Below are 17,389 nucleotides of genomic sequence, written 5' to 3'. Positions count from 1 at the left end.
GGAAGAGAAAGCGACTAATCATATGACTGAGAAATCCTTTTGAATTTTTATATTTAATTGGATTTAAATCCCTTTAAGGATTGAAGCAGGATCCTGAATGGAAGTATTGAGAAGTGTCTCATTGAATCTTGCTTGATTAGATCTGGGCTCTACTCCAGAGCTAATCAAGATAATGTTATGAAGCAAGGTTGGTGCTTGAGGGGGTAAAAAAAAACCAAGGGGGCATCTGTTTGCAGTGGATTTAGTTTAACAGTATCTTCTAAGGAACTGTTTCTTGGTTGTGTGTTTTTTGTTTGTTTCTTTTGTTTTGTTCTGGGTTTTGTTTTGTTTGGGTGTGTTTTTTTTTTTTTTTAATTTTATTTTGTTTTGATTTTTTTTTTTTAATAAAAGTACTTTATTCTTAAGGACTCGTGTTTTCTGTTCTTTCAGGATAGCAGTGGCTCATAGGACAATGTTCCAGAGAGGAGAAGTACATAACAAACCCACTGGTTTCTGGGGAATGATAAAAAGTGTTACAACGTCTGTTTCAGGCAGTGAAAGTATCCTTCGTCTGCGTGCTGTCACCTGCCTCCAGAGGTGGCTCCAGCTTTATTCTGTTTTGAGAGGAAGAGTGTTGGCTGAGCCAGTTACAAAGCGTTTGTGTTTCAGCATGTTTCAGCAGTCTCAGCAAAACGCTGAGACTCCTTGCAAGTTTGCTCACTATTACTGTACTACCTGCCTGGGGTTTGAACACGTAGTTTTACTGTGACACAGACGGGAGTCGTATGCTACTACCCTGCCCTATAAATGGGTTGTTGCATCACCATTTGAGGTGTACAGCAGGTCACAGGACAGATGTGCACACCTATGGTGTCACATTACAGATGCGATCACATCACAGACATGGGGGCAACTTTCTATTTTGATGTATCCTCTGCTCATATGAATGACCTGCATGCATATTTTTCTCATAACTTGAAATATGCTCTTCCAGAGTGGAGAACCTGTGATGTACTTGAGCAAACAATGGGTTTGGCTGAGGTGCTGGAACAATTTACCTGTCTTATAGTTGGCTTTCTGGCCATGTTGGAAAGCTGTGAGAAAAAGAAAGGGAGGAAGCAACTTGTTGACCAAATAAATTGTTCTTATGATATAGGTTGGCCACTGGTGCTATAGCAGTGTGACAAGAAGTTTGATAGGAACAGGTGAAGAGAAGTTCTGCCCATCTGAAAGGGATAGAAGGAATCGATTGGGAATTACAAGAGTCTGTATTTCTCTAACTTACAGTTGCCTACCAACAATTTCTGCTGGACTACTTCAAAGTGTGCAGTTTGCATCTTTAAGGCTGAGGAGTCTTCTTCCTCTCCCGCTACCTGTTAAAATCAGAATTTGGCTGTTTGACTAGTCTCTTTATAACAACCACTAATCCCTTGGAGCAGTTACTCAGCAGTTTAGCTTATGAAAGTGATGTGAGAGTGACATATGACGATGCACTTCAGTGGCAAGGGATGCTACCCAAAGTGGGGCATCAGTTTTCAAGGGTCTGTTGCGCAATTGGTTTCCCAGGCAGAAGAATGAAGAGCTTGTTGCGTGACTGCCTAAGTACTGCGTACTGCCTACCTTCTTAAAATACAGTAGTGTGCAATACATATATATCCTTGAGATTTCTTTGATTGCAGTATTAACAAGGGGCATTAAGACTGAATAAAAAACCTGATCTGGATCAAAAAAGTGGTCAAGCCCTTTAGAGGTGGCCCTTGAGCTTTGTGGGGGATGCTTTGTTTTTAAGTAAGAATTTGTGACCTCTTCTAGCCTTGACTATGCTGGTTTGCCAGATCTGTCCCTTATTCAGCAAGAAGTGGATGCCCTAGAAGAGCTGAGTCGGCAGCTTTTTCTGGAAACTGCTGACCTGCATGCAACAAAGGTACACAGCAAAGAAACTGCCCAGATGGGTGTTGGGATTCCAGGGTAGTTTGAAAGAGAATGTATATTAGAGGGGAGTCAAACTCATTTTCGCCGGGGGCCTCAGCAGCCTCACAGTTGCCTTCAAAGGGCCCAATGTAATTTTAGGACTGTATAAATATAGGAATAGTTTCATTTATACAGTCCTAAAATTACATTTGGACCTTTGAAGGCAACCGCGAGGCTTCTGTGGCCCCTGGTGAAAATGAGTTTGACACCCCTGGGAAGAAATTGGAAGCTGTTCAGCAGGTAAATCTTGAAATGTTGTGATGTGGTGGAGTGAGGATCTGTTTCTTTAATTTGGGTTCTAGATGGCAGTTTCTCCAGTTCAGATGCATACAGGTGCATGTCCCTAAAGCCATTCAGAAACTTTTGAATTGAAATTTTCAAGTTCAGAAACATGTGAATTAAAAAGTTCTAGAAGGATAAAGCTGTGTTTGCTACTGTTGGTGCTCTGTTAGAATTTTGTGCTGTGGGTGATTGTGGAAATGAATATTTTTTTGTGTTCTGTTTCCCCTCCCCACTTTTGTATTTCAGGAGAGAATAGAGTATTCCAAAACTTTCCAGGGAAAATACTTTAATGTTTTGGGTTATTTTTTCTCTATCTATTGTGTCTGGAAAATCTTCATGGTATGTAAGCATTTTATTGCATTTTAAGTGTACATAAGCAAATGTAACACCCTGTGTAGATTATGCTGTACATGCAGTTTGTCAAGTAAGGCTCTTGTTTCCTTAAAATCGGGCGTCTGGAAATTCTGAAACAAACTCGCCCTTGGTTGGAATAAAGCTCTGAGTCTGTGTGTCTGTATAGAGCCTTAGACAAGCAATTCTTCCATGTGTGCATTTTGCACCTTCTTTGACAAATCTAATCATCCCCTGCCCCTTTCCTGGGTGATACAAAGAGTCATGCATATGTCTCATGTGTAGTAGTGAGGTATGCTTTTTATTTTCTTGTTTGAATGTAAATCCATCTCTTCCTTGCAGGCAACCATCAATATTGTATTTGACCGTGTGGGGAAGACTGATCCAGTCACAAGAGGAATTGAGATCACTGTAAATTATCTGGGAATCCAGTTTGATGTGAGACTTTATTAATTCTTACAGCCTTTTCAGTAGTTCCTATCTATCTAAATAAAATCGTATTGCTGATAGGGAGAGAGTGATAGAACTCTGAGAATGTCTCTTTGACTTCCGATTTATTGGGGAGGAAGGGAAAATGCACCATGAACTTTGCTTTCACACTGATTTTTATGCTGGAATGATAATATGATCTTATCAGAAGAGGCAGTGTTTGTTTTGGGCAAATGGAAACATGTTAGTCAACTTGCTTGGATTAATACATTTTTCTACAGAGTAACTGTGTTTGCCTGTACTCATAGATGTTCTGTCAATTACACTTCTTAAAAATATCTCTGAATATAGAGTTCTTTGTTGTTGATATAAACTAAATCTGGTTTTTCTCATGCGTTCGGTGGCTAATATATCTGTGAAAATGTCTGTTGTATAAACCTATCTACAATGGATATCTGTACAACTAGGAAATAAAAAGACCCTGAAGAATTGGCAGCTATACAGTGTGGTGTAACTAGGGTTAGTGTTAGAGATTTAACTGTATTCTTCTTGCTGATACAGGTGAAATTCTGGTCTCAGCACATTTCCTTTATTCTTGTTGGAATAATCATTGTCACCTCTATCAGAGGATTACTAATTACACTTACAAAGGTAAGAGCCAGGACACACTTGTGTGGTTTTGGGCCAGGAAAGCTATTACCAGATCTTTACCTTTAGGCAGGGCAAATACTGTATAAACCTTAAATACATATTTATGCTTTAGATATCTGAATATAAACCCTTACAGAGGGAGAAAAGGAGGAAAAATGTCTTCTGTAGTGTGTTTCCCCACTCAGTCTCTATTGTTATTACTCTTGGGAAGAGGTGCAGATGTTAAATATAAGCAAGGATTCAAAATGATGCTGTAGCTAGGGCTTATTAGTAAGGTTGATGATGATTGAAAGAATTTAGATTGCTTAATTTCGGCTTCAGGTTCTTTAGGTAGAACTGGAAAGGCATTAACTCAAAAGACATGTGACTCATTGTGTGGGCCTGGCTTTTGGTGCCTAAGCTTAAACATTAATATGTGTCCTTATAGGACTTTTACAAAATGGTGCCATTGGCTTAGGGAGGTTGATGTTTAAGACTAAGACTGGAGGTTTCTGAAAGTAGGATACAAGGCACTCCTTCAGAAAGGCACATTGGACTTACCTGGTGTCTTATTTCCAGTGTTTTTTTTTTTTTTCTTTCCAGTTCTTCTATGCCATTTCCAGCAGCAAGTCCTCCAATGTTATTGTTCTGCTTTTAGCACAGATCATGGTGAGTATGTAGAACTACGGGCACACATATATACATTTATGCATACATACTTATTTGTGTGTATACATATACACGTAACAAAGGTCTTTGTGTGCTGACCTATCTTAGCCACATAGCCAATTGTGAAATAATTGCTACTTTCTCTTTTTTTCAATTTACAGGGTATGTACTTTGTGTCATCTGTGCTCCTGATCCGGATGAGTATGCCTCTAGAGTATCGCACTATTATTACTGAAGTCCTGGGAGAACTCCAGTTCAACTTTTATCATCGTTGGTTTGATGTGATATTCCTAGTTAGTGCACTGTCCAGTATTCTCTTCCTTTATTTAGCACACAAACAAGCCCCAGAAAAGCACATGACCCCCTAAGTAAGGACTGGAGTCACGTACTGGACTTTGTCCTTTGAGCTGGACTCCTGCAACTCCTGTGGACTACAAAACTTGAAGAAAGCCGGGACTGTTCTGGGTGTTCCAGCAGTGTAATTGGCTCTTGGAACTTCCATGTGTGTCTTCATCAAGCTCTGTGGCTCGTTTTGTTAAGGTGTCACAGCTTGAAGGAAAGGTGATGCACATATTGAATGTGAGATAGTTCATTGCCAAGGAATAAGTGCACTCCTTGGTACATCAATGTCTAGGGGGAGTGGAACTTTCTGAGTAGGCTGTCTTGGGTAAGACCTCTTACTTTTAGAAGAATGTTTTCATAGAGGGCACCAAGGAAATGTGATTCTTCGTTTGAAAATCAACTCCCAATTGGGATTCAGAGGATGGCAGTTCTGGAGTTGAATGTTTGAGCTTGTGGAATTAAATAAGTTTTTGTAATATCTTATGCAAGCATCTCAACTTTTGTCAGCCTCAAGTATTTGGCTGGAAGTGAGCTAGAAAGTGGCCAGGATTTGTTGCCTGGCAGAAAGTGGATAGAATTTCATTCCGTTTGTGTATGGAGGGTACAGGAGTGTGTATTACTGGTACCTACTGTCCTGAGTCTCATCTTTGTTTCTCTCTGTGCATAAATGGAACTGAGGTTTTGGATTCCTCTTTTTAAAAGTTGAGTGTGAAGCCAAAGACTACTGTTATGCTTTGTTTAACTTATACATTACAAATGTGTTTACCTTATGTGCTGTGTATTTGGTGTTCCCCACAACCTGTGTATTCTTCTACAGTAGCCCTTTTCCTCTTCTTGATGTAATTCCAGGCATAAAAGTAAATTTTATTCACATGACTTAAACTTGTAGCTTTCTATGTACACTCTCAGGCTTGTTTTAAAATTGTTCTGGAACACAAATCATATGTGGTAAGAGTAAGACCTGGGGAAAAAAACCAGCCACTCTAAACAATTTATTTGTGTATTGTCTTTGGTGTACAGCAAGGAGGAAAAGTATACAGCAGTGGTATTACAGAGCTATTTATGTCTCATTCACAACAACATGGTTTTGACTTGGAGTCAGAGAAACATGCATGACTGAATTGTGTATTAACTACGGTGATCCACAGCTGTAGGCCGAGGAGAGAGAATATGCTTAGATGTCTTGAGTTATGAAATTAGCTTAATGTTTGAAAGAAATTTCTGCCTTGTTAGCAAGAGAAGGGAGCGTAATGCACAGAGTACATTGGTTTATGCCATCTCACAGTGGTTGTGCTGCTGTAAGTGTAGCATAGAAGAGTTGCCACAGAGATTGTGTTGATGCAGTTGGATTAGGGTGGGAACTGCCCCTCCTGGGAGAGGGGGAGAAATCAATTGCTCTTTATTAAGAGCTTATCCTTAAAAGGCTAAGATGCTTATGAATTCATAAAATGTTTCTGCCTTCTGCTGCAGTGTACTTAATTATATACTTCTAGCTATTTAAGCCTTTGCAGAAGTGACCTGTTTTACAAGGCAGGAAGCCAATGAAGCACGATTGCAGTGTGTTAACTGAATGGAGGTTACACCGAAGTGTTTATTTCAAGCAGCTGCATTTCAGCAAGAGACTGCAGTCCTTTACAGGTATGGCACTCCTAGGAATAGACAAGTTCTGGGAGGTGTAGTAGCAAAGAACAATTGAAGAAAGTGCATTTGGAAGGTTTCTTTTTCATTCTTAGTGTAGTTTTTCTCCTCACAACTTTGTGTCATCGTTGTCACTGTCTGCTCTTGTAGAAGCAGCTGATTGTGAAGAGGAGGATGAGCTTGCCTGCAGAGGAGTGACAAACAAATACGTTCTAATTATTTTTAGTTTGTAAACATGCTTGATAGTCTGCAGTGTTATGAAGGACTCTTACTTTCATCTGCACTAATCGTATACTTGTTTGGATAGCGGAATGAGCCAACAAATTTGATTTTTGTTGTGGAAGTGCTTTTCGGTTAAGCACATTTAGAGAGAAATTTATTCAGTAGATGTTTCCTATTTTTTAATTCCCAAACCTGCTGAATTTGCACTTCAGGTGCATAGTTCAGATCTGTAAAGTGCAGCTTTGTTACTAAGAAACTTTTGAAAAAAAACTTGTAGCTGAACATTTGCAGACAAGGCTAATGAAAAATGAAAAGAGAGATTATTGGTCTCACTCTTCTTTGCCTGTCTCTTTTGCATGATCAGAAAAGAAGCATTTAAATATTTCAGGCTGACCATGCAGAGGGTTCAAAGTGACTGTTTCACAAAGAAATTTCTGCATTTCTGACTTTGGTTGTTCTTTAGATTCTTTCTGATGGCATAAAGTGAATAAAATAACTTCAAACTGGCACAGTTTCTAGAAAACACCATAATGTATCAACTACTCTGCCTTCTACAAAATGATCTATTTTGAAATATTTCACCTGATTTTCTCAAAAGTGCTTTATGCTTTTTTGTGTATTTAAGCACTTTTTCTCCTGCACTTTCAGGATTGTATTGCCTGTTTCCCATCTTCATTAAGGATTACTGTATTTGGATTATCTTATTCCATAAAATGTCTTGTATGTGCATCCTTTCCATGATTCAGCCTCGCATTAAAGATACTTGTCTGTATTGTGTCTGGGAAAAGGTAGAGTTGTTTATTGTAATCTGTCCACGGTTTCCCTTTTGATAACCTAGACTGACTTGTAAAAATCCAGACTCAAAAATCCTAGCTCAGGTATATGTACTAGTAGAAAAAAATTCCTGTCCCCTAGACAATCCCTCAACATCTACTTAACACAGTGTTACTCACCCTTTCCCTTGGTTCAGGTGAGTTTCTCTCTTGCTCTGATGAGTGGTTGTCTGTATAAGCAGGAGGTTCAGAAGTGTCATGGACTGGATCTGCCATGGAGGCTGTGATGGGAATGTTATGGCCCTGGAAGTGTTTGTAAGCATCTTTGCTGCATACTAGTAGCATAAGCCTGTCACCACTCTCATGGATTCTTGCCACAACTTTGTCATAGGGTTCATCGATCACACGCACCCCGTTCACTTCCACCAAATAGTCGTTGTTTTCCACACCTGCTGTGTCAGCTGGCCCGTGCTTTTGTACCTGCAAAGGCAAGTTCAACTTGTGATATTAGCCTAAAACTTGGAAAGATGCATTAACAACTGATTGGTTAGCTAGGCTACTTGTTACAGCTTTCCTTACAAGAAAGCAAAATAAGCATGAGGAAAAGAGATTTGTGGGGCAGAAAAGAACTGGGAGTGGCAATAGGCATAGACATGATAAACATGGAACCCATCCCTTTGTAATTTAAGATGCATCTTGATTTTGATAGACATAGAAATGTGGCATGGTAGAATCATGAAGACAGGTAGAAAACAAATTTTCTTATTATTTCCGTGTTCCTGTCTATTAACTTTAAAGTTAACTTTACCGCATTTCACAGATTTCTTAGTAATGAGTGGAGCCTCTCCTGAAGAAAGATAAAGGCACAGACAAAATTTGAAACAGTAGAGGTTTGACTTTTGCCAGCTGTGGAATTCAGAGAAGGAGGACAGAATGGGGTGAAAGTGTCTCTCTTACATTTAGGATGTTCTACAGTAAAAAACCCCAACCCATATATATTTAAAATACTAATTTTAGCATGCTAGCCTCATGAATAAAACTAAAATGATGCAAAAGCTGGATTCCCCTTCTTTCTAGATTTCTAAAAGAATGAGGTGCTTATTTTTAATCTTGGTCTGACAATGTCAGTCTGGTTTGAACAATCACAGCCCTTATCTGAGAGCACTGGAGAAGAGACTTGTCTTTTGTGGATTTTCTTGAATGTACTTGCAGAATGGAAGGGAGGAGGCTGTCCAGCACACTATTTGAGCTTTTCATTGTTCCTCATTCTACATTAGTACCTCACTGATGAACAGTCCAGGCTTGTTCTTGATCATGTTTAAACTGAAGCCAAATCCACTAGGCCCTTTCACCATCTTGCAGATTCTTGGCTTGTGGTTCACTTGCTGTTCAGTGTGCAACTCCACTCTTTCTTGCGTGGTAGCTGGAGTTGGATCTTGTGCTTTGTAGTAGTATGAGTAGGGGGAAATTTGAGCCTGAAAAAAGTGACAAGTAGAAGTTTGTTAATGTAAAATCTTCTGTTGTGAAATCTGTATTGGGCTTTCATGCTCAGCATATTTTGAAACCTTTTTAATGACTCAGAGCTGCAGTGAAGAACTCTTTACTATTAATTTCTGGCTGAGTGGGAAACTGCAGTGTTGGTCTGTGTGAGAAGGGAATTTTGTTACTCATTCATAAATGCTTACACAGCCATGTAGCTCTGAATTTGCTGTCTTCTAACCTTTCTTGTGGTGTGTTTAAATTTAGAATTGTTCTACTAGTGCCTATAAAGAGCTGGAAGAGGCCAAAAATTTGGATGTTTAGTGATTTGCTGTGCAAGTGCAAGGAGAGCTGCTGAAATATGGGTATTAGACATTTTGCACAAGTTGAAGAAGTCTGTCACAGCAGACTGGCTGTATCATATGTCTCTTCATAATGATAACATATCAATTCTTAACAGCAATTTTCATTATCTTACCAGTTTATACATGGAGTCAGTCTCCTTATCCACTACCAACAGTGTGGTTTTTGCCTCAGACTGCTGAATTTTTCCCACCACGCTTTCATGATCCAGCCCATCCACTTGCTCACCATTGACAGCCACTAAGATATCATTGTCTTTGAGACCTGCCTTGGCTGCTGGGCTCCCAGAATCAACATCCTTGATTGTATGATCTAAGATCAGAAGGGAAAAAAGATTGGTGTGAAGGTGTATGCTTGGTAAGTTTAAAGACATTAAAATGCATGGCAAAGGGTAATTGTCAGAATGGTACTTCAGGTTGAGACCATTTCCTTGATGGAGCCCTGTTAGCAACACTTCTATGGAGGACTTCTCCTAGATGGCCAGTGAGAGGCCAAAGAGAATGAGGTCTGCAAACCCTGTCCAGGAAGAAACTGTACAATGACTGTCATGGTCTGTGTGTTTAACTTGGTTCTTACCACCAGTATTTTTTTTCATCCGTAGATAAAAGCCATAACCATTTTCTCCTTTCTGAATCTCAATAAGTCGTGGTTTGAGGGGAAGCAATCTCAGGTTGGCGCTCTCTTTGCTCAGTACCATCTTCTGGCTTGCGTAATATCGGTCTGTTTCTTCATTTGAAAGTAGAAACATAACATGATTTTCAGACTTCTTTACCTGCAATAGTAAAAGTAGAGTCTCAGATGTCACCCTTTCAACAGCGTATGGGAGTTGTAGATACTTTGGAAGTACCTATCTGTGTTGTGTTTATTTTTGGGTTTTGTGTGTGTTTTGTTTGTTTTTTGTGTGTGTTTTGTTTGTGGTTTGGTTTTTTGTGTGTGTGTGTGTGTGTGGTGGTTTTTGTTTTGTTTTGTTTTGTTTTTTCAGAAATTTGGGCCATGACAAGATCTTGGTCGCATAAGATACAGCATATGTATGAGGAAACGTTCTGTGTTTCATACTGTGTTCTTGACCTCTAGGGAATTAGCTGTAGAGTGCCATGAAGGGTGACACACAGTGCTGGTAGAATCCAGTGAGCCTCAGTACACAGCGCTTGACTTATCTAGATGTGGAACTCTAGAATATAGACATGTTGTGCCAGCTGTACCGCTGCTCTAGATTACAGGGACAAGAGTCAAGTTTATGTCACTGTTGGTCCTCTGCCATCTCCCTGTATTACCAATTGCGAGGTTTTTGGGTGCTTTTTTTCATCTGTTCAACCTCTCCAAATCAATCTTTCTCTTATTATTTTCTAGTGTAATGGATGGCCTCTTTATTCATCTTAACCAATGTCATCCTCTTGCTGATGTTATTGCAGCTCAGCAACACACAGGTTGCGCATGGTTCCATAGTCAGTAGCGTGCCCTGAATTGTGATGCTGGAAAGCTGGAGCACGTACTGTGTGTCTCATGGCTCTCTGAAATCTCTTCAGTTTCAGCTGCCTTTTAGTAGTGCCAATAGGGGAAAGCTGGAAGCCTCATTAGTGATGTTCTTTTGCAGCTGAGGCCAGGTAGTGAAAATACTTGCACAGTGATTTTAATTAGTTTTAGACTTTTTAACCGGAGAAGGGAACTACTGTCTAAAATAATGAATTTTTCCTCTTCTATGCTAACTTTACCATCAGAGAATTCACCCTCTTCCTGCCCTGAAAACCACATTTGATGACTTGCCCTCTTACCATTAGGAGTATTCCCAGGACTTCTAGGAACAGAGCATGATTTATTTAATAGGGTTCCTGGCAGCAGTGTATTTCTGTTATTTAAAATTCTTTGGCCTGTCTTGATGGCAGTATTCATTCAGAGTCAGTTCAAGAGGCTGCTTGACAACAGAGCTGAAGCAGAGGGGTGCTCTGCCATGTTGATGATAAACAAACAGCAGCTTCCAAGATTTACTGTGAAGCTTTCAAATGGGTCAGACCTGCCTCCTCAGTAACCCTGATAGGTTGCCGTTGAAAGTGGGCCAGAACAGAAGATGAATCAGTATACAAACAAGTACCTTTTCCACCACTTCCTCATGTGTGTCATTTTCCACATTTTTTCCATTGATTTCAATCAGGCGATCATTATTTTGGACACCAGCCTTTGCAGCTGCTCCTTGTGATGAAAGCTCTACTATGAACAACCCCTTCTGTCCTAAAATAAATGAAAACTCATTATGCAGGATAAGTCACTGAAATATGCCTGAATTTAATGGTTAAGAAAACTTAGCACTGATGTCCTTAGAGATTCTTGGTCTCTGCTTACACACTGATTACAGTGGCACCACAAAACTTCCACATAGACACATCACTATCTCTTGTTCTCTCCTGGAAAAATCACTTCCATAGGGGAGGGAGGCATTTGTTCCTATCTGCAACTCAAACAATCCTTTATTTCTCTACCAAGAGTGCCAAATAGGATGATTAAGATAGCTGAAAGGGTTTCTTTTTCCTGCCCTCCTTCCCCCTCCAATGTGAAATGAGGAGCTGCTCTTTTTGTTGTTCTATACACTTCATAATTTCCTGTGTTTGTAAGGCTTCCATGTTTGATCTTTCAGTTACATTGCATTCCAAAATACCCTCTTTAGAGGTGATGCTTTCCCTATTCTGTTCACTGGCCTTGGAAGAATGGTGTATGTGGAAGAGGTTCGGAGTCCCTTACTTTCTAAATGAAATAACTTTAAAAAAATCAGGAAAAGTGTTTATTGCAGCTGTCTAAGAGCCTTGTGTGCTGATTCCTGAAGTGATTTGGAGGAATGGAACAGGAGTTAATGTAGCATCTTGAGTGTATATCTGGCATTTGATCAGGGACTGCAAATTTAGTTTTGGTAAGCGGGCTTAAACTACAAGCAGAAAATAGTTTATTCTCTTATATATATATATATATATATATATATATAAAAAATCTTTTGTCCACCCCATAGAAATGTGATCCTCAGAAAAATATGCACTTCTGCTGTGCAGAAGTGGACTAGAGATGGACCTGAACTCATCTTCCTACTTCTCAGTTTCTTTCTATTAGCAAGAGCATTGTGTGTGTCCCCGTTGGCCCTGTGGTTGCCTCTGTACCTGCTGTCATATAGATATATATATGTGTGTGTGTATATATATATATATATCTATATATATCTATATATAGATATATATATATACCCCTCCCCCCCATTTCTTCTCCCAAGCTCTCACCTTCTGTGGTTTTCAAGGAGAAGCCATAGCCTTTCTCCTCCTTCACTAGGTAGCAGAGCCGTGGTTGTGGAACTGCAGTGATTGCTCCATTGGCCATGGTCGGTGGGGACTGCTGCTCCTGCTGTCCTGTTGACACTTTTTGACCCACCTCTTCCAAGTTCACTCCCTCCTCTTCTGCCTTTTGATAGGATGCGCCATCCAGAACAAGAAGTACAACAGAATTTCCGCTGTTTTTGACGATCTCCACCACCTGTAGTGGACAAGGTAAAATGGCAAGCAGGTGCTAGTGACTGGCCTAACAGGTCTCCCCAGGAAGGGTTGCACTGTCTACTCGTTTTGTCTTCCCTCCGCTTATGCACTATGGAGGCACCTCAAAGGCATCTCATCACCATGGGCACATGGTGAGTAATGAATGATGCAGGGAGATACTCTGAGCAGTCGACTCAGTTCTTGGATTTCCTAGCTGAAGATGCTGTAAAAACTGGAAGAGAAAGGTTCATGTAGTGGCAGTGGGTCTGGGTAATTTGGGAGTGCTGTGGATCCCAGGCTAAACAGAGATATACCTGTGCATGTTCCTCCTTGTCTACAAACACACCATTAACCCTGAGGACTCTGTCTCCATCCTTCAAGCCAGCCTTTTCAGCTGGACTCTTCTTTTCCACGTTCCGGATGAGATGCCCTGCTGTGTCTTTCTCAATACGCAGGTAGAATCCATAGCTCTTTTGGGGTTTTTTGGTCACTTTACACTCTCGGGGTTGGAGAACAGAAGTCATCTCTGCCAGACAGGATGGAAAAGCTACATGTGAGTAAAACTGGTAAGCTTCCCTAAATATGTTCTCTCTAAATATATAATATATTGAGACAGTTTGCTTCAGAATTCTTGGGGTTTTTGTTTTCCAGGAAATCCACCTGTGCAAAGCAAATTAACAAGGCTAGGGAGAAGAAAAGAATCCCTTTTCCTTCCCTCTCCTTGCTTTTCTTGTCTATCTCTAATCAAGTTAAGCAAGATGCAAAACTGGAAGAAAAAAACAATGTCTGCCTATGGTAACATAGTGAAGATTGAGGTGAGGATTTAATACCAAGATTAAGTCTTACAGAAGAAAAATAATGGCAGCACAAGAATACTGGAACACTATAGGGAAGTTATGTGGCAAAATGGGATTTCACAGAATTACAGAATGGTCAAGGTTGGAAGGGACCTCTGGAGGTCATGTGGTCCAACCTCCCAGCTCAAGCAGGGCCACCTAGAGCCAGTTCGCCAGGAACACGTCCAAATGGCATTTGAGTATCTCCAAGGAGGGAGGCTCCATTACCTCTCTGGTCAACCTGTGTCAGTGCCCAGTCACTCTCATGGTAAAAACAAACAAAAAAAAAGTGTCCTTATATACAGATGGAGTTTCCTGTGTTTCGGTTTGTGCACATTGCCTCTTGTCCTGTCACTGGGCACCACTCAAAAAGAGTCTGGTTCCATCTTCTTTGCACCCTCCTTTCAGATATTTTTATACATTGCTAAGTTTCTGCTGGGCCTTCGCCTCTGCAGGCTGAACAGTCCCAGCTCTCTCAGACTTTTGGACATCTCCAAGAATGGACACTCTACAACTTCTCTGGGCAACCTGTGCAGATGGAGTTAGGAGCAGGTAGGATCAAGGAAGGACCTCATTATCTTAACAGGGTTTTTCTGTTGTCACGTAGTTTAGCTAAACAAAAGTAAGTTTCAGGAAAAGGCATTGTAACTGGAGTGTTATTGTTAATGAGTGCAGGGTTTGTATTGGAGATTGGAAAGCAAGGACTACAAAGGCACTAGGAGGATCCTTGTCTCCACCTACAAAGCTGCTTTTCTTCTAGCTGGGTTTGATATCTCTGCATCCCAGTTTTCGACAAAATGTTACACTTGCTTTATTTCTGTATCCTTTAAAAGTTACCGGTAGAGTCAAAGTCCATTTTTTCTTCTGCCTCTGAATCCTAGTTAAACACTGATTCTGCTATGAAGAGGAGCCAACAGAGCTATTTCACTTTGGTATATAATTATATGTGAGACTTGAGTATGATATGAATGGAGGTATTGTGAGGTCTGACAAAAGTGTAGGATATTCAAGCACAAACCTACTGACAATGTGAATGTGCCCTCAGGTAATCGCTTCCAGCTGAGGTAGTTTAATACTGCCTGGTCTGTATTAAACAGAACAGAGGAGTTGAGACAGTATGCTTATCTTGCAGTTCTCATATGAATCCTAAAATGACCATAAATCCTCAATTTGCTGCCTGGCTAAAACTTTGTCTCCAACCCTGGTGACTTTAACAGTGACATGAGATGTAATCAATATGAAAATGTGATGTTGTGTTAGAACGGGAAGAAATTAAAATTGGTGTAGTAATGACAGGCTGCTGAAGTGACTGCAGTAGTTTGATTTGAATAATTTCTCAATGAATTTGTGACAACTGGAGCAGAATTTCCAGTGTCTCCAGGGTGCTGTGTTACCTCTCTGGAGAACTTGAGGCCAGCTGGTTAAAGAGTATACTTGATGTTGGGGATTGCCACCAGATTGCTATTATGCTGTGATCTTTGTCCTCTGGAGGTTTAGGAGCAAATCCTCCTAGAAGCTGTATCATGACACATATGTCAAGGGCAGGATGGTGTTTGGGATCAGGCGATGTGTATTTACTGATTTTTATGTTACCTGATGAACCTGATAATTTTATTGTCTCTGTGACGGGCAAAGAGCAGTGGATGCTGTTCACCTTAACATTTGCAATGATTTAACAGTCACATATAACAGTCTCTAGTACAGTCAGTGTAGCCAATTAGATGACATATGTACTGGATAAGCAGATTACTAGATGATGCAGAAAACTGGTTGAGCCACTAGGTTCAGAGGGGTTTTATCAGTGATATATAATCCAGCTGTTGGCTGGTTATTAGTGGCATTCTTTAGAGCTGATACTGACGCTGATACAGTTTAACATCTTTATGATATTGTTAGTGAGATAGAATACATGCTCAACAAGCTGACAGATGATACCAAATTGAGGGGGGGCAGTCAACAGACTGGAGGTTAGGGTTGCTATTTAGAGGGACCTGAGCAGGTTGCAGAAATGAGCTGACAGGAACCTCGTGAAGTTCAACAAAGAAAAGCGGAAAAAAGAAAAGAAATCTGTATCTAGACCATGCACAGCAATACAGGCTGACTGCTGGCTGGCCAGAAGACAGTGTTGCTGGGCAACATTCAAGTGCCCAAGTTGAACATGAGTCAGTGGTGTACCATGCGGGTGAAGAAGGTGGACTGTATCCTGGGTGTTATCAGAATGTAGCCAAGCAGGTCAACAGAAGGGATTGTCCCTCTCTCTTTGACACCTGTGAGACCACATGTGAGTACTGTCTCCAGTTTTGAGCTCCTCAATGTATTGAAACAAGGCCACTGAGATGGCATAGGGTTTGGGGCACATAATGTTTAAGGAGGCTGGGAAAGTGAGAAAGTAAAGGGAAGGTCTTACTGATGTCTTTAACTGCCTAACTGGATCGTATAGAGAACATGGAGCCAAACTCTTCTTGGAAGTTAATAGTGGTAGGATGAGAGGCAACGAACAAGCTGCAGCAAGGGCAATTTCAATTAGGCAACCATAAGGACAGCTTTTCATCTTGGGGACTGTCAAAGTCAGGTACTAGAACAGGTGCCCAGAGAGGCTGTGGAATCTCCATCCTTGGAGATCCTTATTTGGATGGGGCCCTGAGCAACCCAGACTAAGTTGGCTCTGTTTCCTATGGTGCATTGGACCAGATGACCTCCAAAAGTCCCTTCCAACTTAAACTCTTCTATGCTTTTATGATGTAATGAAAATCTTAGGTGATGCATATAATTAGCAGGAATACTACATACTGAAATTAAGCAATAGTGACCAGGGAACAACTCCAAAGATAGTTGCCAAATATTCATGATGATAGAGAAACAAGATGAAGACAAATGAAGACAACTTCCTCCAGTTGGAAAGCCCAGATAATTAGAAAACTTGATTTGTATTTTACTGGAAAGTGTTTTGTGTGTTTTTTTGTTTTTTTTCTGCCTCTCTCTGTTGACAGGTGCTTGTCAAAAGGCTGAAGTTGTGTTTCAGATATTAATGGCTAATATTAATGGCTAATAGGTACTAAGAAAATTCATCTGTTTGTATGTAAAGATTTCTTTGCAACTCCATATTTTTTCTTCTCTTTATATCATCTGTATGACTAATTTATATGGGAACTGGCTTTTTTTTCCTTTCCGTTTTATAGAGGTAGCTGGCAGTCAAGTCCTTTCATGACAGCAGCCTACTGCAGGACCACCTCTATGGCTACCCATGCCACAGACTGCTGTTGAAGCTGAAGGTGCATTGTTGAGGCAGCATATAAAACAGCGTGGATATTTGATGGGAGTTTGGCACAAGCGTCGCTGAAGCTGGAGAACGGGGCTGATTTCAGCATGCAGGGAGTGGAAGGCTGTAGATCATGATTCACTTGTTCCTGTCGGTCAGATGTCTTGTGCTTTTTTGAATCTCTTTGTAGTTGTGCTGGGATCAACTCCATATAGGGATGGACTGCCCTATTATTTGGACGTTGTTTGGAACACATCAGATTTTATCAATCACAACTACAACTCAAAACAGTTTTTCTTGGCAAACACTGAGAATCTGTGCTAATTCCTGAAGTTAACATACAAAAACAGTAGTACATAAGGCTTTTATGGGAAAGATTATTTCTTCATATTTAGAAATAAAGGGAAGGTTGCAGTGCACTGCACACTACTATTTTTAATCCATGAAAGCTTTACATGCAAAATTATTTAAGTCCTAAAAAGGAGTTTTCTAAGGAAAGAGATTAGCAAAAAAGGAATTTCTTACCTGTATGTCTGTGCAGAACAGCCTTCACAGGGATTCTCTTTTGCTGTCCCTCCTGTACCTATAAGTAAGGCTGGACTTCGATTGGGCAAAGGTTGATTTAAAAGATGATTTATTTAACCATGTTTCACTGAATAA

At 40.4% G+C, this 17,389-nt stretch overlaps 2 protein-coding genes across 9 annotated transcripts in view; one reads left to right on the top strand and one right to left on the bottom strand.

Moving 5' to 3' along the window:
• Positions 1-7,300, top strand: part of GPR89B (G protein-coupled receptor 89B) — a 21,772-nt gene extending 14,472 nt beyond the window's left edge. For 5 of the 8 annotated variants that reach the window (XM_065064950.1, XM_065064961.1, XM_065064940.1 and 2 more), the window contains 7 exons: positions 430-539; positions 1,815-1,903; positions 2,479-2,571; positions 2,926-3,021; positions 3,574-3,663; positions 4,246-4,311; positions 4,473-5,535. In XM_065064950.1, the coding sequence (XP_064921022.1) occupies positions 430-539; positions 1,815-1,903; positions 2,479-2,571; positions 2,926-3,021; positions 3,574-3,663; positions 4,246-4,311; positions 4,473-4,679 (751 nt within the window). In that variant the 3' untranslated portion in view covers positions 4,680-5,535. Of the gene's footprint in view, positions 1-429; positions 540-1,814; positions 1,904-2,478; positions 2,572-2,925; positions 3,022-3,573; positions 3,664-4,245; positions 4,312-4,472 lie in introns of all 8 variants that reach the window. The other 3 variants (XM_005511427.4, XM_065064920.1, XM_065064931.1) reach the window with 1 other exon arrangement.
• On the bottom strand, positions 5,631-17,389 carry PDZK1 (PDZ domain containing 1). The gene is made up of 9 exons (XM_065064894.1): positions 17,255-17,389; positions 12,949-13,160; positions 12,386-12,635; positions 11,218-11,354; positions 9,705-9,900; positions 9,244-9,440; positions 8,567-8,761; positions 7,467-7,766; positions 5,631-6,475 (listed from the first exon to the last, which is right to left on the bottom strand). Exons 2-9 carry the CDS (start codon positions 13,156-13,158, stop codon positions 6,401-6,403), a joined length of 1,560 nt encoding a protein of 519 aa, XP_064920966.1. The 5' UTR covers positions 13,159-13,160; positions 17,255-17,389; the 3' UTR covers positions 5,631-6,400.

Source organism: Columba livia, chromosome 1 (genome assembly GCF_036013475.1).
Source record: "Columba livia isolate bColLiv1 breed racing homer chromosome 1, bColLiv1.pat.W.v2, whole genome shotgun sequence".
NCBI lineage: Eukaryota > Metazoa > Chordata > Aves > Columbiformes > Columbidae > Columba > Columba livia.
This window is presented reverse-complemented; position numbering and strand designations above follow the sequence as displayed.